This window comes from Python bivittatus, unplaced genomic scaffold (assembly GCF_059951505.1).
Source record: "Python bivittatus isolate LINGU-HERP-01145 unplaced genomic scaffold, Pbiv_v1 ctg000850_np1212, whole genome shotgun sequence".
NCBI classification, from domain to species: Eukaryota; Metazoa; Chordata; class Lepidosauria; order Squamata; family Pythonidae; genus Python; species Python bivittatus.
This window is the reverse complement of record NW_028277112.1, coordinates 6810628-6835491: the sequence shown is the minus strand read 5'-3', so window position 1 is coordinate 6835491 and position 24864 is coordinate 6810628. Positions and strand designations below refer to the sequence as shown.

At 36.1% G+C, this 24864-nt stretch overlaps 2 protein-coding genes across 4 annotated transcripts in view; one reads left to right on the top strand and one right to left on the bottom strand.

The window, feature by feature from the left end:
* Positions 1-1157: 1157 nt before the first annotated feature.
* SERF1B (small EDRK-rich factor 1B) lies at positions 1158-8238 on the bottom strand. Of its 2 annotated transcripts, none has more exons than XM_007422573.4 (3): positions 8119-8238; positions 1955-2063; positions 1158-1729 (listed from the first exon to the last, which is right to left on the bottom strand). In XM_007422573.4, exons 1-3 carry the CDS (start codon positions 8123-8125, stop codon positions 1657-1659), a joined length of 189 nt encoding a protein of 62 aa, XP_007422635.1. In that variant the 5' UTR covers positions 8126-8238; the 3' UTR covers positions 1158-1656. The 2 variants fall into 2 exon arrangements, with proteins under 2 accessions (XP_007422635.1, XP_087986117.1); XM_088129991.1 differs by lacking the exon at positions 8119-8238 and adding an exon at positions 7678-8054.
* A 1630-nt stretch (positions 8239-9868) lies between these two features.
* The window catches only part of BDP1 (BDP1 general transcription factor IIIB subunit), a 52454-nt gene continuing 37458 nt past the window's right edge, over positions 9869-24864 (top strand). For both annotated transcript variants that reach the window (XM_007422578.4, XM_088129879.1), the window contains exons 1-13: positions 9869-10243; positions 12982-13543; positions 15777-15886; positions 17607-17666; positions 18472-18627; positions 19231-19364; positions 20193-20287; positions 20821-20875; positions 21501-21659; positions 22316-22597; positions 23306-23465; positions 24018-24150; positions 24719-24792. In XM_007422578.4, coding sequence (XP_007422640.1) covers positions 9999-10243; positions 12982-13543; positions 15777-15886; positions 17607-17666; positions 18472-18627; positions 19231-19364; positions 20193-20287; positions 20821-20875; positions 21501-21659; positions 22316-22597; positions 23306-23465; positions 24018-24150; positions 24719-24792 — 2225 coding nt within the window. In that variant the 5' untranslated portion in view covers positions 9869-9998. The remainder of the gene's footprint in view (positions 10244-12981; positions 13544-15776; positions 15887-17606; positions 17667-18471; positions 18628-19230; positions 19365-20192; positions 20288-20820; positions 20876-21500; positions 21660-22315; positions 22598-23305; positions 23466-24017; positions 24151-24718; positions 24793-24864) is intronic.

Sequence of the window (24864 nt, the reverse complement as noted above, 5' to 3'; positions counted from 1 at the left end):
AATAGTTCAGGCCAGTGTTTCTACTGTATTTGTACAACTCAATTCTATCTACATTAACACACAGGTTTCATTTGTTTTAGGCTTGACTCCTGGTGATGTCATTAATGTATCCATGCAGTTTTCTTGGCAACAGTACGGAAGTTGTTTGCCACTGTCTTATTACGCAAAGTTTCTCAGTTTCTGTGGTAGTTTCTCTCACCTGATCCTTAATTTTTGAACCCAGAAAAGTTAGCCATGCACTGCCCTCTACAGGGACAATGCGTAACACATCCTAGTATGTGCAATAGGCCTAATCTCACAACAGTCCAATGCCTAGACAATTATGATCACATTGTGTTAAATCTTAGTGAATTAAATACTGTACCCCTAAATGCTTTACACACAATATTTAAAACAAGGATAATGCTAAGCCCTGTCAACTTTATGAATGATAAAGACTCTGAGAAAGACTAGCATTAACTATATTCCTTGAAAAATGAGCATCGATTTTTGCAAGTATTCTACTCTCCCACAGCTTATTGCAATAAGAATTGTTCTCTATTTATTCTGAAACCTTTTACCTAAGACTCTGAATTATCTGTACCTTTCAAACAATGCAGTTAGTTCTCCTTTGTATGTTCTAGCACATTGTCTTTGAACTTTTCAGAATTTAGTCAAGGTCACCCTGATTATCCTCTTCCAATCAACAGTATGTCAATAAAACTTCACTGTTCAGAAGAATTCGCTTTTCTCAGAAGAATCACTTGACTTAATCCTAGGTCAGTTTGATTGTCACAAGCTGAAGCACAATTATGCACGTAAAACTAATTGTTCAAATAAGGGCCTCACCAACTATATTGGAAATAACCTTGCGCATTAAAAAATTAAGCAACCCATTCCTTGGCTGCTATATGTATACTGTACCAAGTTTTACTCAAAAGATAATATAGTTTATATTTTCATTCAAATTAGACTTTAATTGCAATTTTACATAGTAGAGAATCTTGGTTTGCAATTACTGAAGAATGGTATTAAATACTCAGCTTGCAGTTAGAACACATGATGGAAGGCAAGTTATTTGTGCTAAGTGTGACTAAGGACTCTCTAAATTATGGCATACTTTCAGCAATAACTGAAAATCTATTGGAGCTGTCTTGAGTACCCAATTCTGACAATGCTTCATGCAATATTTTTTATTGTAAAAATAATTTATGATTAACTTTACAGCTGACCTTTTACAAAGTGAAAAGCAAGTACAGATATCTGGCCTTTTAAAATAATATCACTTCTGAATATTAAGAGTGTTGCCATATACATTTCCCAGCCTACTTGCATATATAATAACTGGTACAGTCACACAAGCAATTTACTGAGCAAACATTTTAACAATGAAAATGCATTCAAGCTATTGCTACTGTTACTAACAGACATGCAAAGGGAAATAAGACCTTAAAATCCAATTTTATTGGACCAGATTCTAATAATTCAATCAAAGCCAAGTCAGCTGCAACTGCACTATACTAACCAAACATTCTAAAATAAATGCATACTGGACAAGCGAGCAAGTAAAAGATAAACATTAACCATTTAATGGCCGGCTACTTTTACAAATATGTCTTTTTAGGCCCTATATTTTGAGATGCTGCAGCATTATTAGGTCCTCTCTGTAGCCACATATTATTTTGCTCCTGCCTGAAGAGACTTCTTCTCATCAGCTGCTTTTTGCTTCTGCTGCATAATTTCAGAATCTCTGTAAAAGGGAAAAAAACAAAGTCAGTTTGTTGTGCCAATTTCTACAGAGTTAGTATAGCACAAATACATCTCAGTTTTTGGCCTGAACTCATCAATATAAATCAGTAACTTCAAAATAGCAAAATATCTAGCTTTTCTGAGCACAGGAAAATTTCAGGCAAAACCTGTACTATGTACTCATGAACTAAGATATGATAGGTGTCACAGCTTATGCAAATATTACCTCTGTTTCCTCTGAGAAGCTGATAAAGTATCCTCTTTTCTTTTCCCTTTGTTCAGTTCTTGGGTTTTCTTCATATTCTTTTGGCGGGAAAGTTCACGCTGGTTCCCACCTGTAAAAGTGACAGTCTAGGTTTAAGGCTAATGACTGGTAATTACATTTTCTAGTAAAATACAATCCACAATATCAAATCCAGTTACCAGTGTGACAAACCTCATATTTTTATAAGCATTAAAAAAAAGTATCCTGGGTACAAGGGGAAAAGAGTTGTCTTTTCCATGGCAAGAAACTTTCTTTGCTGAATTTCTAGATAGAACTATATGGGCTAGGGTGCAAATCAACACTGGGCAGCACCAATATATGCCTCCTTGAAAATGCATGCCCAAATTACATAAACCACAAAGCTAATTAGGTAGATGACTATTTAGGAACCTGCAAATTCTTGGCAATTCTTCCTATGAATCTATTATGCTTTCCCCCCACTGTTCCTTTATTGCAGTCTGAGATGCATTTAAAGGCAAAGGATATCTTTAAAAAAATGGAAGTCTTACTCAAATTAGAACAGAAAAGAACAAACTCTGGCAACATATACAGTGCATTCGGAAAGTATTCAGACCCCCTTCACTTTTTTCAATTTTGTTATGTTGCAGCCTGAAACTACAATCGTTCAAATTCATTTTTTTTCCTCATTAATCTACACTCAAATCCTCTCAAGCAGAATCAGGCTGGATGGGGACCATCGGTGGACAGCCATTTTCAGGTCTCTCCAGAGATGTTCAATAAATTTCAAGTCAGGGCTCTGGCTGGGCCACTCTAGAACATTCAGAGTTGTCCCTAAGCCATTCCTGTGTTGTCCTGGCTGTGTGCTTAGGGTCATTGTCATGTTGGAAGGTAAACTTTTGGCCCAGTCTGAGGTCCTGAGCGCTGTGGAACAGGTTTTCATCAAGGATATCTCTGTACTTTGCTCCATTCAGCTTTCCCTCAACCCTGACCAGTCTCCCAGTCCCTGCTGCTGAATGAAAAACAACCCCACAGCATGATGCTGCCACCACCATGCTTCACTGTTGGGATGGTATTGGGCAGGTGATGAGCAGTGCCTGGTTTCCTCCAGACATAACATTTAGAATTGCACCAAGGAGATGCTTCCATCTAGCCACTCTGCCATAAAGCCCAGATCAGTGGAGGGCTGCAGTGATGGTTGTCCTTCTGGAACTTTGTCCCATCTCTACAGGGGATCTCAGTCAGAGTGACCATTGGGTCTTGGTCTCCTCTCTTACTGAGGCTCTTCTCCCCCGATTGCTCAGTTTGGCCAGGTGACCAGCTCTTGGAAGAGTCCTGGTTGTGCCAAACTTCTTCCATTTGAGAATTATGGAAGCCACTGTGCTCTTGGGAACCTTCAGTGCAGCAGAAATGTTTTTGTAGCCTTCCCCAGATCTGTGCCTTGCAATAATCCTGTCTCTGAGCTCTGCAGGCAGTTCCTTTGACCTCATGGCTTTTGCTCTGATACAGTATGCATTGTCAGCTGTGAGGCCTTCTATAGAGAGGTGTGTGCCTTTCCAAATCATATCCAATCAATTTAATTTACTACAGGTGGACTCCAATCAAGGTGTAGAAACAGCTTAGCAACGATAAAGAGAAATGGGAGGCACCTGAGCTAAATTTCAAGTGTTGTTGCAAAGGGTGTGAATACTTATGCCAATGTGATATTTCAGCTTTTCCTTTTTAATAAATCGACAGACATTTCTAAAATTCTGTTTTCACTTTGTCATTATGAGGTACTGAATATAGATTGAGAAAAAAATGAATTTGAACAATTGTAGGATCAGGCTGCAACATAAAATTGAAAAAAGTGAAGGGGGTCTGAATTCTTTCCGAAAGCACTGTATATAGCCAATTGATAAAATATTGTATGTAACTACAGACTATGAAGAACACATAGCAGAGAATATTAAAACAAAAATCTTCAGATTTGGAATAGGAATCCAATCATGGAGGCCACTGGGCCATCAACAGTGGGGGTATTAAAGGTATGGTAAAGGATAAGGAAAGAGCAGAGAAACTGAATTATTTGCTTCTGTCTTCACTACTGAGGACATGAAACAGATGACAATGCTGAGCTGTTTTTTTGAGGAGGAAGACAGGATGAATTTAGATATACAGAAAAAAAATAAAAAAAGACAAGCAGCTAACTTAATTAAATTAACCCAGGTCCAGATGGTATCCACCTGAGAATTCTTAAAAGAACTTAAATACAAAATGGATCTTTTCACAAATCATCTTAAACATCTGCATGTCTTCCATAGGACTAAAGTGACCTCTTGAGGGAACGATAAACTGTAGGCCAGTTACCTGAATAAATCTGTTGTGGGCAAAGCAGTTTAAAATATAATTAAATAAAAACAAGCACACACATAGAAGAATGAGCCTTGCTGAAAAGAAACATTGTTTCCACAAGGGTAAGCTTTGTCTTGCTAAATTTCAAGTTTTTTTTTAAAGCTGTCAATTAGCATGTAGACAAAGATGCCCCAATAAATATTGTATATTTAGCTCTTTGACAAACTGTACTACCAAAGGCTCCTATACTTGATTGCCTTGGTATAAGAGAACAGGATAAATAGGAAACAGAAAGTAGGAACAAACAGGTAATTTTCATGCTGGCAAGAGGTGCAAGGTGGGGTTCTCCAGAAATTAGTGGGATAGTGTTAAAATTTGTATGTAAATGATCTGAAATTAAGGCTGAGTAATGAAGTGGCCATATTTGTAGGTAGTATCAAATTCTTCACAGTGGTAAAGGCAAAATGGTTTATAAAAAGCTCCAAAATAATATTTCTAAACTCAGTGAACAGGCTTCAAAATGGTAAATTGGAGATCAATGCAAACAAATGTACAGTGATGCATGCTAGCACACATGCGCACACACACAAAAACTAACTTCCACTAACAGGATCTGAGTTGACAATGTGGCTGATCAGAAAAGAGATCTTGTAATCACAACAGCCCACTCAATGAAAATGTCAACTAGTGTGTAGCTGCTCTAAGGCAAATTCCACGTAGAACGATCAAAATGATAATGCTCTTATATAAACCTATGGCGAGATCTCACTGAGTATTATGCACAATTCTGATCACTACATATTTAAAAGGACATGTCAGCCCCGCCAACTACATCAGACCAGGTAATCAACTCCACAGGAAGGCTAAAACTATTTTTACTGAGATTGGCTATAATAGCAGAATTGTGCAAGTTTGATTGTGCTGTACCCCTCCCCCTTCTTATACTGCAGTGAATCAAGGGGCATCTGCTTGTGCCACTTTCAAATGTTATCTTGTTTCTCTGGACTTAAAATACGTTTCAATCCCTTTTGCCTACTTAATGATTCTTGCATATTTCCGTCAATATCATCTTCCATACTCTGCTTTTAAAAAAAATTAAGTCTATTTTGTGTAATCATAAGCTTTTAAAGTAAACAGCAGCTTTGTGGCAAGGAAGAATACACCACATAGAGTTCTCTAGTTTAAAACAGCGGGCAAGGTGAGGCATATAGAATAATGCATTGAAAAAATAAATAGAAAATTCTCTTACAATATTAGCAAATTCATCCATTGAAAATAAATGTAGAAAGATTCTAGACTAACAGAAATATATACTTTATTACAAAATGCATAATACACTTTTGGAATTTGCTGCCAATAATGAGAATAATGGCAGCCAATTTGGGTGTTTTAAAAAAAGAACTAGATAGTAACTACTGATAGCCTTGAACTATTAGTGATGGTTGTTAACTGTCATATGCAGTATGCCTATTGCTGGAAAGAGATAGCAGAATTTGGCTATTGCCTTCTAAGTCAGGCTTGTGAACTTCTCAAATGCATCTAGTTGGCCATAGTATGACACAGAATGCTAGATTAGACAGGTTTATGATCAGATTTAGCAGAGCTTTCTTATGTCTGTAAGCGTAACAATATAAACATTCTGAAAATGCTGAACACATGGAAAATTACAGATAGTCCTCGCTTAAAGACTGTTCATTTAGCAACTGTTTGAAGTTATGACGGCACTAAAAAAGTAACTTATGACCTGTGCCCAAACTTACAACTGCTGCAGTCCCCCTGTGTTCATGTGATCACAATCCAGGGGCTTGGCAACCAGCTTGCACTTACAACGGTTGCAGCATCCTGGGGTCACTTGATTGCCATTTACAACCTTCTCAGCTGGTTTCCAGCAAGCAAAATCAATGGGGAACTGCATGATTTGCTTAATGACCACCACAAAAATGTCATAAAATTGGATCTGGTCACATGATTCACTTAACGACCACATTGCTTAGCCACTTAAATTCTGGTCCTAATCGTGGTTGCTAAGCAAGGACTACCTGTATTGTAGCACCTTAACATAAAATACAAGTATAATTTAGTGTTTTAAGCTTTTGTTACCTGACATTATGAAATTTAGGGAAACCACGTGCATATTTGCTGAACCTCTTTAATAGAGTTTACTGTCTGGTAATTAAGTATAAATTTGAATTTTCAAAAAAATAAAAAATAAATATAATAAACTTAGAAGCCAACAGTTCCAAATTTCTGTTTGAAGCACATTTTAATTGGGATGTGTCTTTATCTCAATTTATTTTTACAATCTAATATTTTATTGTTAGCAATCAATCTTGAAAATAAGATCTTGTTGAATTCTATTAATTCCAGCTTTGGTCAATGTTTCCTGAAACTCTGAAATATTTTTAAAAGTCTCTTTAAAAAAAAAAGGGAAACAATACTTTCCAGACATTCTTAACCTTAAGCAAACCTAAATTCTAGCCATTTAAATAATTTCCTAGATCTAAAACCAATACATCAAGTAAATGTTCTACTACACTGAAATCTTATAATCCCTTTTATTTCTAAGATCATTTTACAAAAGCATGCTCAGTCAGAAAGAAGAATCAGTTTGTCTTAGCCTAACCTATTTTATAGCATCGTTGCAAGGATAAACAAGTTATACAGGCAACAACCACGTATATAATTTTAAGTTCCTTGAGCGAAGAGGCACTATAATCATATAGGATATCTGTACCACATTTAAAAATGTGGCTCCCTTGAAGAAAGCAAGATGTCAGTTCGCTCAGCAAGGACTATGCATTCTGTATTTCCAAACCAGAATATCTAAATATATACATAAGAACTGCCAGTTTTTGAATGCAAGTTTCTACATTAAAAAATATGGTTTATTTATTGGATTAGCTGTGGTATCCACAAAGCAGTGTAATGGTCTAGAAGTGTTCACTAAGCTGCAACCCTAAATTCACTGCAACCCTAAATTCACTGCTTCTCAGACTTTCAGCTACAATCAAGTGTAGTGCATACATTTTATTTGCTCAATTTGTTTATTGAATAACTGTTAGACTTATGTAACTTTAAACTTTAAAACTGAACATAGTGAACCATCTTTCTATAGAAGTCCACATTAGTTCAGTCGTAATTACTATAGTCAATCACCAACAGCTGCTTATTAAGGAGGCAAACTAGGATGCTTCTTTAAAATACTCAAGATGGTGCTGAGTTTCAATTTTAACAAAATAACTATTTCAAAATAATACTCATGCTGCGGTCTGAAGAACACTAAGTGTAATGTGAATAACGAGCAGTTTTTCACAGGTTACTCGCGAAGCTTCTCAGACATACTGAGCCACAGGCGGATTTTGAGTGTAAATTCGGTGAAAAGATCAGTTCACCTCGCTGATTTAGAGGATGACAAAGGGCTACAGCAGACAACACGACCTTCTTACGAACACCGAACGGCTTCCCTCGCTCCGAGAGCGGGTAAACACCAGGGAAAGGAAAGGAATCGGAGCAGCCCTTTCTCCGGCCAGCCTTTCCTTGTAAGAGCATCTTTTTACCCCGACGGCGACGGAAACAAAATCCACAAACCAGGAACGATTGCGACGCGCACCGCTGTAGCTTCCACTTTGTTAGGCAGGCTGCTGACCCCAAAATCGCCGCCCACCACAGAGGTGCCACGAACAACAGGCAGAGGCGCCTCCCTCTGGCCTACAGGCTCCGCAGGCCCAATACACTTGAGCCACCCTTCTCGCCCCCTAATGGGCACTGACCAGGGGCGAGGGACCGTCTGCCTTCCGGGTGGTGGGGAAGGGAGGCTCGCGTCGAATACTTACGGGCCATGGCAAAACAATAACCCCAGCGGTAACAACCGTTATGCTTACAAGCTCCAACTTCCCACCAACCGCTTCAACTACCAGAACCTTCTGCTCGCCCCACCCGCCGAAGTTTTTATTAAGTAGGGGACCGCCTCCGTGACGTCACGCCGCACATCTTCCCGTCTCGAATTGCGCTATTCAGTGACGCCCTGGGTCTTACTGCCGCCTGCGCAGTCCTAGAAAAGCCTTCTTTGTTAGGGTGGTTAAGTCTGCTGGAGCAGCTGACTGAAGTTGAAGTCCTTCCCGTGGCTTCCAAGTTAACATGCGTAGGAGTTAGCTGTCCTGTCTCTTTTCTTCTGATAAGAGAGTAGCATGATTCGAATTTATGCATAATCTAGAGTGTTCGGGGTTATAGAACATTGCCCTCAAAAGACGATCTAAAAATAAAGGCTGGTGGTTGTTGTTGTTATTTATTTATTTATTTATTTATTCATTCATTCAATTTATATAGCATATGTGATGCAGGTTTATTCAGAAATAAATGCTACAAGATTCAGTGAGATTAACTTTCAGCAATATTATAATCCTATAACGGGGGAGGTTATAACTCAGTTTCAATCATAGGGAGTTTCATGAAAATCAGAGACTATGAAGTCCTAGGCTTTGAAATCAAGGCTTAGACCCAAATTTGAGAGGTTACACAAATAAAACTAATAGAATAAAACTAATAGAAACAGCAGTAATAAAAACTGTATGTTTAATGTGCTGAGTCTGGGAAAACAGGTGAAAATATTTAGAAAAATCCTGGGACTATTGGGAGTATGACTCTAATTTGTAATGTTTCCATTTATGTGGCTGATAATATGGTTCATTATTTAAAGGTCTCTATAAGAGTTTAATTTAAAATATTGATACATGCAAGTTTCAAAATACTAAGACAGGCAATACTGCTATAAAGAGAGGGGGTTTTGTTTTGTTTTGTTTAGTACTGTTTAGTAGAAAGGAATACTCCATAACTGTACTCACGTTGTTCACTCTGCTGTCTGGATCATGGGTAATTGTTTTACTCTACTTTGCCTAATTAGACTCTAAATGGAATACTGGGCACAATTGTTCAAAAAGGATAGTGAGGAATTGGAGTTAGCTGGCTATAAGATTGTGTGGAGTTTGAAAACCAAGTCCTGTGTGAAATGAAATAGTTAAAGGATCTGGAAATGTTTAGATTACAAAAACGAAGATTGCGAAGATATAAGATAACTTTTCCAATCTTCTGTCTCCTTGTAAAATTCTGGGAGTTACAGTCCCTCCTTCCCAATGGAATGGAAGGAAACTAAGATGGCCAAGGCCACATGTTCTCTTGCACATAACAAAAGTAGGTTTTATATTTAAAACATTTTTAAATCTTCCAGATTCTGTTGGATACAATATTGAATCACATTGTCAAGTTTGTTTCTCACTATAAGGGAACTGTAGGCTAAGGCATTCTTTCTTAATGAAAATAAACAAACAGAATAGTGATACAGAATTGTGCAATTGGGTGGGAATGGGAACAACACTTTGATTTATGTGGGAATGAAATACAGAAAATGGCATAGATTTCACTATCCATGGGATGAATTAACAAGCCACCGTCCTTCCTCCAGTACAATCTGAACCATAACATTCCATTTCTGCACTGCAGACGATACAGTGCCCCGCCCCTGAGAACCAACCTCTTGGGGCTATTTTGTCGCAGAATGATGACGCGACTTGAGCCGTCCAGGAGCAGCTGACAGGCTCCTCTCCCGGAAAGGAAGGGCGGGGAGCTGGAACTGCACGGAGTGGGGCCGGTGACATGAGGCGGCCTCGCCGGCGACGGTGGACTTTAGCTGGTGCCGGAGCTTCTCCGTCGCGACATCATGTTCCGCCGCGCCAGGTTTAGCGTGAAGCCAAATGTGAGGCCGAATGCGGCAGGGAGAGGCAGTAATAGTGGAGCCGGCACAGGCTCAGTCGTCCCGGCGGTCGCCGCCGCCGCAGATGCCGGCGATCAACATGGCTCGGCACCGACCACCTGGTCTTCCACGGCCGAGGACAGTTCGATGCTCCATCCTGGTGATGCCGCTGCCTCTGGAGATCTCCACCTGAGCGGGGACAGTAGTAGAAGGTAACTTAGCTTTGCTTTTAGCCCCTCACTGCTGGTTTTGCATTGGTCATCTTCCCAGAAACCATCGGAGCCTCCTTGCTGTCTTTTTGACATGACTTAAGAAACGCATTTGAAATTAGACCTGCCTCTGAAGACCTGCATCACTCGTTCACTACGGTATTTGAGGACCTGCCTCTGAAAAAGCTTTTCCTGGTAGGGATTCATGCCCTTCCTCAGAGTCAACAAAACACGTGTCACCAAGGGATGTGTGAAAGAACTGTATGTCTGCGTTGTAATAACTGAGCTGTTTGGACTTGGAGCTGTTTGGACTTGAACCTGATGGCTTGATTCTGTGGTGTGAATATGCAGAGGAGTAATTGGCATTAATTAGACTGTAGAAGTCCTACTTGTTCTCATGCAGAGAAACTTTCCAGGTATAGTGGTGATAAAGCAAAAGTGTTGCATTGGCCAAACTTTGATCCAATTATAATTTAGTATCTAAAAGGTATTATCTCTCACTTTTACAATGAATAATGCTGTCAATACATAGGTCAGAAACTTCGGCTATGTTGTTTAGGCTCCTGCCAGTCTCGTGGCCTTTGACATCAACTTTATAGTTAGTTAGATAACATGCGTTGTTTTGCACTGACGGAATATTGTAGTAGAGTCAGATGTCTCATGGGATATGGATCATCAGCTTTTCCTTTTTTAAGTTCAAATGTGTTTACAATGACAAATCTGTAAGAAAGTGTCATACTGTTGTACAGTACTAAAATTTAAGTAGGACTGCCATAGCTGAGCTGTAGAACTCAGATGATCACTAGTTGGCAGAAAATAGATACAGGAAACTTTCTTTGCTGCAATTTAAGGGGTTGTTTGGATTGTTGCAGCCCTGATGTGGATGTTATTCATAAATTAAGAGGAAAGTAATGTATTTAATTTGAAACTTGATTGTTGTGTGAGATCTGCTAAATTTTATTGTATGAATAAATTACAAATAGAACTGTTCTTTTGGTTTGTTTAAAATGCTTGGTAAAGAAGGGCTTGGTCTTTTGACTATCCTTCTGAGGCTGCAGTCCTACACACACAAACACACACACACACACACACACACAAATCTGGAGTACATCCCAGTTAATTAGTAGGTCTTACCCTTGTCTTCAGGCTCAACTTGAGAGTCATTATTTAGTCACATTGAAATCTTGGCAAGTATTGGGATTCCTGTTTGTGTAAGTATCAGTTTCAGTGTTTGCAGTTAATGCTGCAAGACATACATGGTGAGTATTGGGTTACAGATATAAGTTTGAACCCATTATCCCATTACCTTATGGGATAAACCAATTTAAAAATAAAGTCTCAATCTATTGGGGTAGGGATAAACTGGATTTATCATAATATTATTACTTTGGATCAACTCATCTCTGAGGAAGCAATTTTTAAAACCTTTGCTGAATTAAAGTAACTTGATTTACCTCAAGAGTGCTTCTTGGCAGTATATTCAACTGACACCTAGCTTATTTGATCCAAATGCAACTGCCGCTTCTGAAGCTCCACAGAAGTTAGGGGTTGTGGCTGCTAAGTCAGTAGCCTTTTTAGTGAATTGATGAAATTGATTTCTGTTATTTATGTGACCATGAGAATAATGAGCTTGAATATCCTACTCTGAACTTCATTTCCTATGATCTTAAAATTAAATTAATGCAATTTAAACATTTGCTTTGTATATACTGGATGGTTCAGAGAATGTTTGATGAAGCTTGGTTGCAATCACCCTGCTGTTGGAGATGTAACTCAGGAATAACCCATATGGTGGGTCATGTCCTATGATTGTTGGGTTTGGGGCTGATATCAACAGGATTGTTAAATGATTCTAGATCAATTGCTGAATGTTAAAGATGTATATGTTCTCGGCTATATCCCTGATATTTGGAATCCATCAAGATACCAAGAAATGTGTATTTTTCAGACATGGGATTGGCTAAAATATTTATTCTATAACATTAAAAGGAGAAATCAAGACTTGACTTGCAGCAATGGATTTTTGATATGTGTTGTTTGTAACTGAATTTGTCAATTTTCATTACATATTCAAAGAATATGGCCAAAGTTGTTGAAATTCTGTTTATTTACATATTTTTTATTATTAATCTTGTCATCATGATACTTTAATGTCTGTATATGTCTTTGTACCTTTTAAAATCAGTTTGCATAATAAAATAAAAATAAAATGGATTCAGTAGTTCTTAACAGACATGCATAGGATTGAATTGTAGAATTGTAATATATTGTACACTTACATGGAAGTAAGTCCCACTGAGCTCAGTAGCAGTTATTTTTGAGTTACTATGTATAGAGTCAAACTGAAAGAACCCCAAAATATTCACAGAACAGTTTATTAAATAACTACGTCCTTTGCTGGATTCATGAACCTGCACTGTAAAATCATAGTATTTTGCCTTGTTTATTGTATCATTTTTTCTACTAGTCATGGCGGGGTATAAATATACCAAATAAATATTTGCTGATAATGAGCTTACTTGTGTTTCTGGGAAATTGATTTATTGATCTATATTCGTTTAACTATAGAGTACTAATGTATTTGTTTAAGCCTCAAATTCAATCCAAGAGCATGAATTTTTTCCATGAGATATAACTATAATATAGCATAATTATTTATGTTAACTATAATATAGTATAATTACCCCAACTATATTTCAAAGAAATTTTGTTACCAGTTAATTTTTCTCTTAATTTTCCAGAAATGAAAAGACCAGTGATATAAGTGGAGATGGAGACTGTAGGAAACATGCAGAAGTACTTCCACAGAGAAGAAAGCGAATATCCACTATGCCTAACCTTATAAAACCAAGAATTATACCTCCATCTACACATCACACTGTTGATTTGACATCAAAATGTTCTCAGAAACAAGGACCTCACTCTCCTGCCTTTGATAACCCTCTGTTTCAAAAAGAAGCATCTTCACCTGAAAAGACTGATGTGGAAAGTTCTCCCAAGTCTCCCATATTGCCCGAAAAGAAAACTCCTGTTCCTCAAGTGCCGCAGTTCTCTCCATTTAAAAAACCTGCTAATAAAGAACCCAGCGCATGTGTGCCAGCTCAAAGAAGTGATGAAGCCCTTCCAAAGAACACAAGCTCACCGCTCAAAGAAAGACCCACACAGGAAACTTTGTTGGAAGATGAAACAACACAGTCAAAATCTGCTTCAGCAAATAAGAAAAGGAATTGTTCAGATCGTGAGAAAATAATCAAAACTCAAAAGCTAAGGAAGATGCTTAAAGAAGAATTGAAGAAAGAGAAGGTACAGTAATATTTTTATAATTTTAATATGAAATACCAGGGAACGAAATAGAAAGAGCTCTAGCTTGTTTTTTGTGGGGAAGCTATCCTATACATGTAGTGAATCAGATCATTGATTTTTCCAGCTTGATATTCTTTCAGTGCTGAATGGCAGAATCTCTTGATTCCAGAGATTGATTGATTTGTTATGTGCCATCAAGTCATTTTCAGCTCCTAGTGACCATATAGATCTTCTCCATGACAATCTATCCCTAACCTGGCCTTCCAGAGAGAAGACTTTTTATCATTATCTGGAGATAATAGATTTCAACCTGTAATCTCTTGCATGTAGATCTTGGGCCCTGCTGTTGAGCTAAAGCAGTCTTCACCTGTGAGAAGTGAAGAACCTCTTGTTATAATAAGGAAGTACTACACAAAGTATATTATAAAGCTATAAACTAGTAAGGCCTTTGGCAGCTTACGCTGTACCAATACTGTTCCAAGTAGACAACTTAGTTTTGGTCTTCAGTTCCTGCCACCAGCTCTAGCTGACATGGTCAGTAGCAAAACCTGTGAGAGTTGTAATCTTAAACATCTGGAATATATTAAGTTGCCTACCTAAAGTAATATTGGTGGTAGATTATAAGCTTTCAACAGCTTTATAATACATTTTATATGGTACAGCCATTTTATGACATCAAGAGGTTCATCATGTCTTACAGAAGTAATGGAGTAGCATTAATGATATCTGTTCATTTAAGCTGCAGGATACCGTAAGGTTCTGTTTTGTCTCCCATGCTTCTTAATATCTATCTGATGCTTCTGGTAAATAACACTTGGGGATTTAGGTCAACGCGAGATCAATAGGCTGAGCTCACCCACTCTATATCTCTCTTCCATCTAAGGTGAATGTGTATAGAAGGTGAACTGGTGTATGAATATGGCAGCATAAACTAACTATATTAAATCAGATCCTCTGTGTAAAATATCAATTATAGTAGAATGATGCTTAATTTGAAGCCATTTTACTATTTCTTGGATTTTTTAATCTAAGTGACATTGGCAGTTGGAAAACCTGATTCCCAAGGTCCATTCTAACCTGTACACTCTATGATTCTACAAAATATTGAACTGCTTTTCTGTAAGAAAGATGAAATATTGCTAAAATGATTGGATTTTTCAATACTGTAACTATAACATAATACTATGTATTATTGTGAGGTAATTGATCGACACTAATATTCAGGAGCTCATGGTGGGATCTTCTCTGTGTTCCACTTCTCTGCTTTAGATTGCTGAAATATATCCAGTTTTCCAATGTAGCTGATTATCATAAAGCTTCTTTATACAAAAACTAAATATTCCTAATTGGAAAGTTAAATATTTTTAATTGGAAAACTAATTTATATAATTATAAAATTCTGGGCATTTACACATTTATCCTATGCAAGTAAACTCAGAAATAATGTGGCTGAAATTTTGGGAATTATTCCAAAGCAAATGTGTATAAAATTTTAGCCCTAATTACTGAGATCTTACAAGGCTTGCTTAATGTCAGTGGCAGTATATGGAGATATAAAGAAAATACTTAAATTTTACAGTTGTGCCCTTTGTTCATAAGCATAAAGAAACTTCTGTAGAGCAAGTATGACTATTTATTCTTTTAGCCCAGAATTTTTTACTTTGTTTGGCAATAGTGGTCCAAGGTTTGGATGGAGCCCCTCCATAGTATGTACTATTTGATCCTTTTTTCTTTTTTAACTGGAGATGTTAGAGGATCTCTGGACTGCACAATATTTGTTCTATCCCTGAGTTATTACATTTCTTCACTATATAATGCTGTAACTCATTCTGATAGATTTTTGATTACAGTCCTCGGAACTAGACATGATAAAGTTCCATTTAATGGTAATTAATTATGGCTTAATTATATCACATATACATTTTTAAAATTTATACTTACATCCTGCTTTTCTACTTCCATCTCTCAACATTATAAAATATATGAGAATAATTGTTAAATTAAAATAATAAATAATAGCAGATGAAATTATTTCAGTAAAATAGAAAAATAAAACAAGACAGCAACTGAATAAGGCAAATAAAAAGCTCTTAAAAGGCAACACAAAAAGAGCAACTTAGCTTTTCTGCCAAAGCCTGAAGAGTTGTTCAGATATATATAAATGATAAAATTTGAAACAAGATTTAAATAAAAGTCTACAGAATTATAAATAAATATGAATTTATATTTCTAGAAACAACGGAAATTTAAATATCCAGTAATTGAAAAAAATATGCCAGAAGATCGCTCAAAAATGATTATGAGAGATTTTATTTACTATTTGCCTGAAAATAATCCTATGAAGTAAGTACATATTTTCTTTTGTAATATTGATATAAATTGTTTTTATTAATTCTTTAGATCTATATTCTCCCTATCCTCTAAAGATCTCAGGGTGCTTTATATGGTTTCTCACCCATTCTTTTATCTTTACAACAGTTCTGTTAACTTGGGCTTGCAGGCATACATCACTAAACATCTGGGACACTGAGCCTGGTGGATACTAAGAGAAGTGTCACTGGGTACCTTGGGAATCCAGAGTATAAAGAGTCAGTCTAATGCAGTGGTTGCATTACGTAATAATGCAATACGTAATACTTTTTATCAGGATTTCATTATATCTAAAATATACTTGATACCCTTTGAATATTTTTTCAAAATTTCCCACATGGAAAGATCCACCACAGGTAGAATTTTAAAGAATTCTGAACTATTCTGAATGAATCAGTGTATTACCACACTTTTATTTTGTTTTGCTCTTTCAGTCAGAAGGGTAGATAAATAGAAAATGAAAATTTTATTATTAATTTATTGTGCAATCCAAACCAGAACTACTGGCTTGTTTCTCTCATACTGGGCAGTATTAGAAGCTAAGAACAAAGCATAGTTCCCAATTTCAAATTCTTAAGAACAAAATCTCAGCTTGAAAGACACAACAGGGGACAAATCAAGTATCCCAATTTGGAAGACATAATTTAAAAAAGCCAACACCCAGATAAGCAGGGATTAACACCATACAAGCAATCAAGCAGAATACAAACAATACCCTATTCAAGGAACTACCAAGAAGAAAACCACATCCCCACCAACACTGGCAGGGGAAGCTACTGTGTATAAACAGAGAGCAAACCCCACACTCAGTAGCACCGATGATGTTACCTAGTTGGGTAATGAAACGTCTGCAAACAACCAAGCTCAGAGAGCACCAAAGACTCCACAATTTAAAAAACATGGTTTCACGATCTGCCTATCTGTTCCCACTGGCAGCAGAAGCCAAAAAAGAGCAATTCAGGAAGAAGTGGTACTAGCTTATTCATTTGAAATTTCTGGCTTATTGTACTGCATGGTCTGTCTTCTCCAATACTTTAATTACTTTTTAAGGTGAAAGAAAGTTCTTGTTATTCAGTGTAACAATTTTGATTTATGACTGTTACCTATAAAACATAGGCTTCCAGATGTTATTCTATAAATTACTAATATGTCTATATGTAGATTTATATAGAAGTGCATCTGTAGAGTGTCTTCTAGCCAAGTGAATAGAAGTATAACAAAAATGGCTAGGAACTTCATTATGCTTGTTATGGGACAAGATTTATTGAAATCAATGGCTTGTAGTTCTCTTTTTTGGTATGTAAAAAACCTTCAGATAGCTCTTGTTTGTTTTTTATTCTTTGTGGAAAGTTTGGCATTCCTAAGTAAGTGGACCTAAATCTTGGTGTTGTCTGTTGTTTGCAGGAAATTATTGTGATATTGTGAAATCTGAAGTGATCAGACTTCTATTTTATTATCCTGATTCACTAATTGAATTCTCAACTAATTGAGAAACCATGTAGATTTAACTTAGTTCAGTCCTATTGAACTTTATATGAATAAATTAATTTAAATTTTAATTTTTTTGTGTGAAAATGTGCACTCTAGTTAGCATGGTCAATAACACAATTAAATTGCATTTGCACTATGCACTGTCAAACTTACAAGTTCACTAGGTTAAATGAATAAGTATGTGCTTTTCAATATTTAATAGATCTTCATTGGCTGAAGAAAAGAAAACAGAAAAGACTTCTACAGTGGCCCAAGCAAAAGAGTAATTTTCTGTTTCTTTTTTGAAATAGCATTAATGAAATATGTGATCAGTAATAAGGAGGAATTTGTAAAAAGAAAAAAAATGTGTTTGCTTAATATTGCTGAAACTAAATTATTGGTTTAAAACATAATCCTAGTAATCTGTTGCAGATTAATTGTGATCTGTTGCCCTTCTGATAAAATCTTAGTTGGACCTGTTTGGATATAATGGTATTTATTAATTATAATTAAAAATCAGGGGCAAGCAGCATGAATGAATGCTCAGCTCTGAAATCTCCTTTCCTTTTGCTTATAAATTACCACTTCTTCATGCATCCTTTAAATACGTAACCATTATTTTTATATACTGCAATTAAGCAAGTTTAATTCAACTCTGAGGTAGCATTGCTAACCCAACTTTTAAATGTTGATTTGGAATGCTGTGTTAGAAGTGCCTGAGGGTTAATGCATAAATAATTCCATACTATGATTAATGGAAGCAAGAAGCATTTGCATGCAAGAGGCGGTGGGCTAAGGAATAAATCCCATAGTGCATTCTCATATCCAGTGCCTAAGCCATAGTTTAGAGCTGGTGGCATTAAGTCTATATTTGTGTAAATATGCAATTATTCAGGCAGGTTCTGATGCAATCTCTTAAGAGTAGGAGTGTGTTAGAATATGTGCACACACACCCAGAAGAAAGTTATACTTCAGCCAGCTGAAAAAAAATGAGACAGATGTAATGATTCTTTTAATGCCACTGTTTTTGAAAAAGAAATATAGAAAGAGCTGAGTGCTGTTTGAACTATTAGCTTCCCAAATTTCAGGTCTGAAGAAAGAATTGTTGCTGAACATGATGATGAAAATGAGGAAGAAGAAGATGATGAAGAACAAGGAGGGGGAGGAGGAGAGGATGATGGCTCTCTTTTAGTCCCTCGAGTGAAAGTTGCAGAAGATGGTTCAATTATTCTGGATGAAGAAAGGTTAGGTTTTGCAATCAGCACCTGCTTTATAAAATTGGTATCCATTTACAGAAGTGCTCAGTATTCATCAAGATATTTTGGTACTTGCGGTAAAGCTTCACTTGTTACGATTGACAGTGTATAAATAAAATCTGCTAATTCCTGCCTTCAAACTGTCCCCCCCCCCCTTTTTTTGCTTTTATTTTTAAGATTTATACCCTATGACCGTATACTGTAGTCCCATTGAAGTCTCTGGAACTTAATTCTGAATGGTCTTCTATAGGATAATTATGTGTATTCTTTGACAAAGTGTTTCTTATACACATAATCAATGTCCTGTATCTGGAGGGAGGGTTTCCAAACAATTTACTGAATTATATTTTTGTCTTCATGAAAAGATAATGTAAGGTGAAACTAAATATTGAAGAGGTGCTTTAGGAATATTGAGGGCAAAAAAATCCTTCATAAGTTCCTTGTTCTTTCCTGGACATTTATACCTTTTGCTGTATTTTTAACACAGGTAGCAAATGTTCTCCATTTTTATTAAGACAATTGTTCTTAATATATCTTTGCTTCTTACTGCATTTCTTTTGTATTTATTTTCTTCTTGTTGTTCCTATTTAGTTTAACTGTAGAGGTTTTAAGGACAAAAGGACAGTGTGTAGTGGAAGAAAATGATCCCATCTTTGAGCGTGGTTCTACAACAACATATTCAAGTTTCAGGAAAAGCTATTATACTAGACCATGGTCAGAAAAAGGTGGGTATATACTGTATATAAACAGGGAGAAACCCCACACTTATTCGTACTGATGATGTTACCTTGTTGGGTAATGAAACATCTGCAAGCAAACAACCAAACTCAGAGAGCACCAAGGACTCCACAATAAGAAGCATTACCTTTTAAAATACTTCTAAATATCTCAGACCTGTGCAATTCTCTGTCTTTTTTAATGAGTTATACAGAATTAGAAATAACAATGCTTGTTGAAATAATTCATCAGGAGATTTACACCTGGTAAATAATAGGGCAATTTTTCATAGATCAAGATTAGGATTAGCATGTAACTTTCCAGCTCTAGCTGGTAAATTTGGAGATATATAGTTCCTTTCCAAAGATGACCATGTGGAGTGAGTAACTTTAAAAAACCCTTGTGTTTAGGATATTAAAAAAAGCTTAGTTATTCTTCAATAATGAGCATGAAACTGAGCAAACTCAGGGAGGCAGTGAAGGACCGGAAGGCCTGGCGCAATATGGTTCATGGGGTCACGAAGAGTCGGACACGACTTAACGACTAAACAACAACAACAACAATGCAAAAGGCCCCAGATCCTTCCTGGATACTCAGGTAGGAATAAAGAACCACCTTTTCTGTAGTGCTTGACACTGACAGCCAGACTCTGGAGGCACTTCTAAGTAACGCAGATCATATAATTTCCAACTGTGAAATACAGCCCATTTTATGATGATTATGAAAAGAATGCCACTTTGAAATTTAGATTAATTTATGATCTGTTGAGTTAAGATTGAATATGATATGTTAAAATGACAGTTGCTTTAAACATGTTTTATCTTTTTTTATTACAGAAACAGACATGTTTTTCTTAGCCATAAGTATGGTAGGAACTGACTTTTCGATGATTAGTCAGCTTTTTCCTCACAGAGGAAGAATAGAAATCAAGGTAAACATTGTCAAGGAAAAAAATCAACAGGATATTCTTTAGCATGTGGATTTAATATTTTATGGCATTTTATTATAAAGTAGATTTTATCATTTAATTTAGTTTGCCTGTGGCAATATCAGAGAATATGCCATGCAATCTTCTGATGTAGATTGATTAATTTTTTTCCTGTTTTTATGGCTTCTTTTTATTACTTATCATATTACTGTCATTCTCATTATTATGGCTGTTATTTCTAATAGGACAAATGTATATTCAGCAGTGTATCCCATTGAATTGCAGCTTTAATCATAAATGAGAGATTTTTTTTCTGCTATGAATCCAAAGCATTAACTTTGCTTTTCTTCAAGTAAACTTGCTTTATGGATACTAGTATAATGAAAAAATTCTGTCTGTGCTACCTAGAAAATACATACACGGGAATAAAGACATACAACCCTCTCCTTACATTCTCTGAGTAGGATTAAGTATGGATTTAAGTCAGTATCATTTCTCAGTAAAGTAACTATCATGCTACAACATTCTGTTTTCAGAATAAATTTAAGCGTGAAGAAAAGGTCAATGGATGGAGAATAGATAAAGCATTTAGTAAGTATTGCTATCTGCTATTTTTCTCCACTGGAAACATTTTATATGTGCATTAGTAAAAATAAACTAACAATACATTGGACTGTATCTTCACACTATATACATATTTCAGGCTGAAGGGCTTATTTCATCTCTTGAAATTAAGATGTGTTGCATTACTGGGGTGTATTCTAATACAGTGTGAGTAGAACTCTGATCACTCGGGGAATTTCTTCTATCGTTCTTGCAGGTTCCCATGTTCTCTCAAAATCTGACCCTTGACCCTATAATATGAGGGCTCCAGGCTGAAAACGAGTCCATTTTTAATAGTCTATCAGCAGGAATGGCCTCCAAGATACCATTGGATTTTACCTGTAACATTTCTCAGATAGATATGTACCTAACTACTGCAATCTTCCTTAACTGTAATATTTTAAAAAATATTTTATTAATTTTAAATAGCTCAAATGTTTTCTAAATCCCAGTACATTAAAACTCACACATTCACATGATTTTTTTTATAAGCAAGGACTTCCTGTAATAAACAGAACTAAAGGAAGTTAGTGGTATAGATATTTTACTCACTGCATACAATAAGCTATCTTTTATAGTTCGGTAACTTATCATATTACTTCCTTTTGGACAGAAGAAAAAAGGCCTTTTGACTTCAGTTTATTTACAAAACTCCTTGAGAAGGTCCTGGAAAATGAGAGGAGGAAGAAAGATAAAGATGCTGGATGTCAGCATCAAAAAGATAGAAATTCCAACAAGAGAAATACATCAAGATCTCAGAAAAAGCGAAAAGGTATTTTTAAGAATACTTAAAGTCGATTGCAAAGTCATGAATAGCTCTTCTTTGTTATGTAGCATTCTGCCTACAAAAGTCTGATAGAGTTAGGTGATGTTGTGTTTTTTCTGTAAAACATTAGAAATTCATATCTTGAGATCTAAAGGGTTCATCCAGCCACAAAAAATCTTGGATACCATTCCCAGAATCTTCCCAAATGTTGTCACTGCATTGCAGTTTTTAATGTGATATGAGTAGAAAATGATTAAATACAACAACAGTAATCATAGGACACTTGAGTGTAGAAGCTATTCTGATTTGTGTGTGTGTGTGCGCCTTCAAGTCAGTCTTAAGTCCTGGCAACTGCTTGGACAAGTCCTTGAAGTTTTATTGATCAACTTTAACCATCCTGATAATTCTACTTTAAACTTCCTGATAATTTTTGATGGAAGAATTTGTATATATTATACATAATCTTGAGAAAAATCAAGGAATTTTCTGTACAGCTAAAACAATTAGCACTTCTGTATGGGTGAGATTAGAAGACCAGAAGATGTTGCGAGTTTATATAGAGCAGTAAATAGAATGCTATCATATTGTTCATACGGTTTAATTAAACAAGTTTATTTTTTAGTATTTGGAATACCTTGCCTTAATATTGTATACTTTGATAGATAAAGTTGTAAATGGGCAGTCCAACCATGGTCATGATGAACATCAGGATGGTAGAACTTCTGACATGGAAATAGAAGTAGATGCTGAAACAGCTGAAAAGGAGAATGAAGAGTCTCCTAGCATTTTGGAACAGGCAGAAGAGCAAACAGTTATTGAATCAACAGTGACAAAAAAGAAAAGGAAAAGAAGGAAAAAAGATTCTGAACAGGAGACAGAGAATCTTCTTGAAGAAAGAACTATTCCTGCAGAAATGGTGGAAGAAGAAAGAACTAGAAAGAAAAGTAAGAAACCAAAATGCTACTGTCTTATCACTGAGATACTATATATACCTTGATTTTGCTAATTTTTGAACTTGAATTCAATTTCCCTTTTATTCCACTAGTGCAAATCATTCCTGGACAGATTTCTACTTGGAATGCTGCCACTAGTGGAAGGCAGCCTAATTCCTTCCCTCTCCCCCATTTTTGTACACCATCCCCAGCGCTACTTTCCCCCTGCTATACAGGCCCTCCACGTTTGGGAAGGAGGCGTAAGGGGGAAGTGGAAAATCCTATCTGTTCTGCCATCAGCATTAACTCTTCTACTTTATCTGGAGGATGACTCATACTGAATCCAACCCATTACTTGTGCAAAATAACAAAATGAAAATAACAAATGTAAGTGAAGAAATACAGTAAACTCCATTGAATTAGTTTATCGACGTGGGAAGAGCCTGGCACGTGCAGAGAGTTTTGGTTTTGTACTGAAGAAGACTAAACATGTATGGCTTGATTCACATACAATGCTAAACCATAATGTAGTTGATTGGTTTTTGTATGGTGTGTTGTGTGATGAGGCAGGACAATACATAATAAAGCACTATTGAATTTGATTCAGAGAAAATGGTTACTGTGAATATAACTGTAGGTTCAGCTTCTATTTAAGTATGGATATGTTTGACAGTTATGGTCAGTTTAGAAGATTTATAATGCATGACAATCTGTTCTTAGGGAAAAATATACCAGCTAATGATGAGATGAATGGCACTGGGAAAGTTGGTGGTGAACTGGAAGTCCCTAACAGAACAATCCCTGATGAAACTCTTATCATGGATAAAGAAGAATCATCATGCTGTATCACGTTGAATGAAGAGGCAGAAAAAGACCATAGGTATCAATTATACATGGACTTTATATCAAGGCAATCCTGCAAAGCACATCACATTTCTATAATTTTCTTCATAAGATTCTTTCCTATGTGACTTAGTTCTCAATATGTTTGTTGTTTAATCTAAGAAATAAAAATATATATCCAGATTTAGTTCAGTAAATTATGCTATTTTCAGCATGTTGTTGATGTGTTCCCTGTTGTGTACACTATTGTGTACTACAAACACATTTTTCCTCTGATACTTCTTCTCTGTGAAAGTGTCATTATTCTGGATGGAAGTTTTTCCCTGTCAGCTTTGATTTTCACCTGTACTATGAAAAGTGATTATCTTTTCTCATATATGAGAATATATAAAACTGGTTTGTATATTAGTAAGGCCATAAAACGCTAGTATAGTTCATTGGATAGTATAGTGCCACTCTGCTTGCTTGTGTAATTTTTAGGATAAGTCTTCTAGGCTTGCCCGTTGTATGAAAAGAGAAATTCCATCAGTTCTTCATAAGTTTGAGAAAAGAAGGAAAACAATAGTGTTTCTATATATTATATTTTCAGTGTTCAAAAAAGTAAATCAAGAGAAGAGGACATTTCATCGGCTAATTCTGAGTACTGTATTGAGCAGGATTCAGTGTCTCAAATGCCTCCAAACAAAAACATAGAAGGTTTTGAAAAGGCCAATGAAGCCAAGGTAAAATATTTATTAGCATTTCTATATTACAGTTTGCTAATTCTCCTCATTTCAGAAATGCCTATATTAAATTCACACTACACAACATGTCATTTTAAAGACTTGTGCTCTGTTCCAGCAAAGTCAGTGAACCCAGATTTTGAATATTGGTATCTGTTCTGACTATGGCCTGTTGTGTTCAGAGGTAGAAGGTGGGGAAGGCCCTGGATCCGAATCTATAGGTATATTATAAATTCATGGGTATTATTGGCTGCAAGATGTTTGGACTAGGATTGATGGAAAACATCTCAGCACCATTCTGATAGTACCTCCTCCAACTATTTCTGGCATTATTTCATTTCTCTTTCTTTGATCCTTTTATTTCTCTTATTACTCTTTTTTTTCCCACAGCGTAGACCTGGTTCACACATTGCATTAAATCATAAGGTGGTTTGTTTATTTGCTGCTTAGTCTAAGTCCAACCTTTGTGGTTTATGAATAAAAGTTGATGGCTTAGCGCAACATATAAATCCAATTGTTGTGTATTTCATCATGACCTTGAGACCATACTATTTTGGTTGCTTTGCAGAGTGAAGTAGCTGTAAGAGGTAAACTGGATGAAAATCAGAATATGTCATCACAAAATCATGGTGAAGAAATCATGTGAGTAAAAGTAGATCTTCCTCCCAGAACCAAATGAGAACCTTTCCCCAAAGTGAAATGGGATAGAATAGC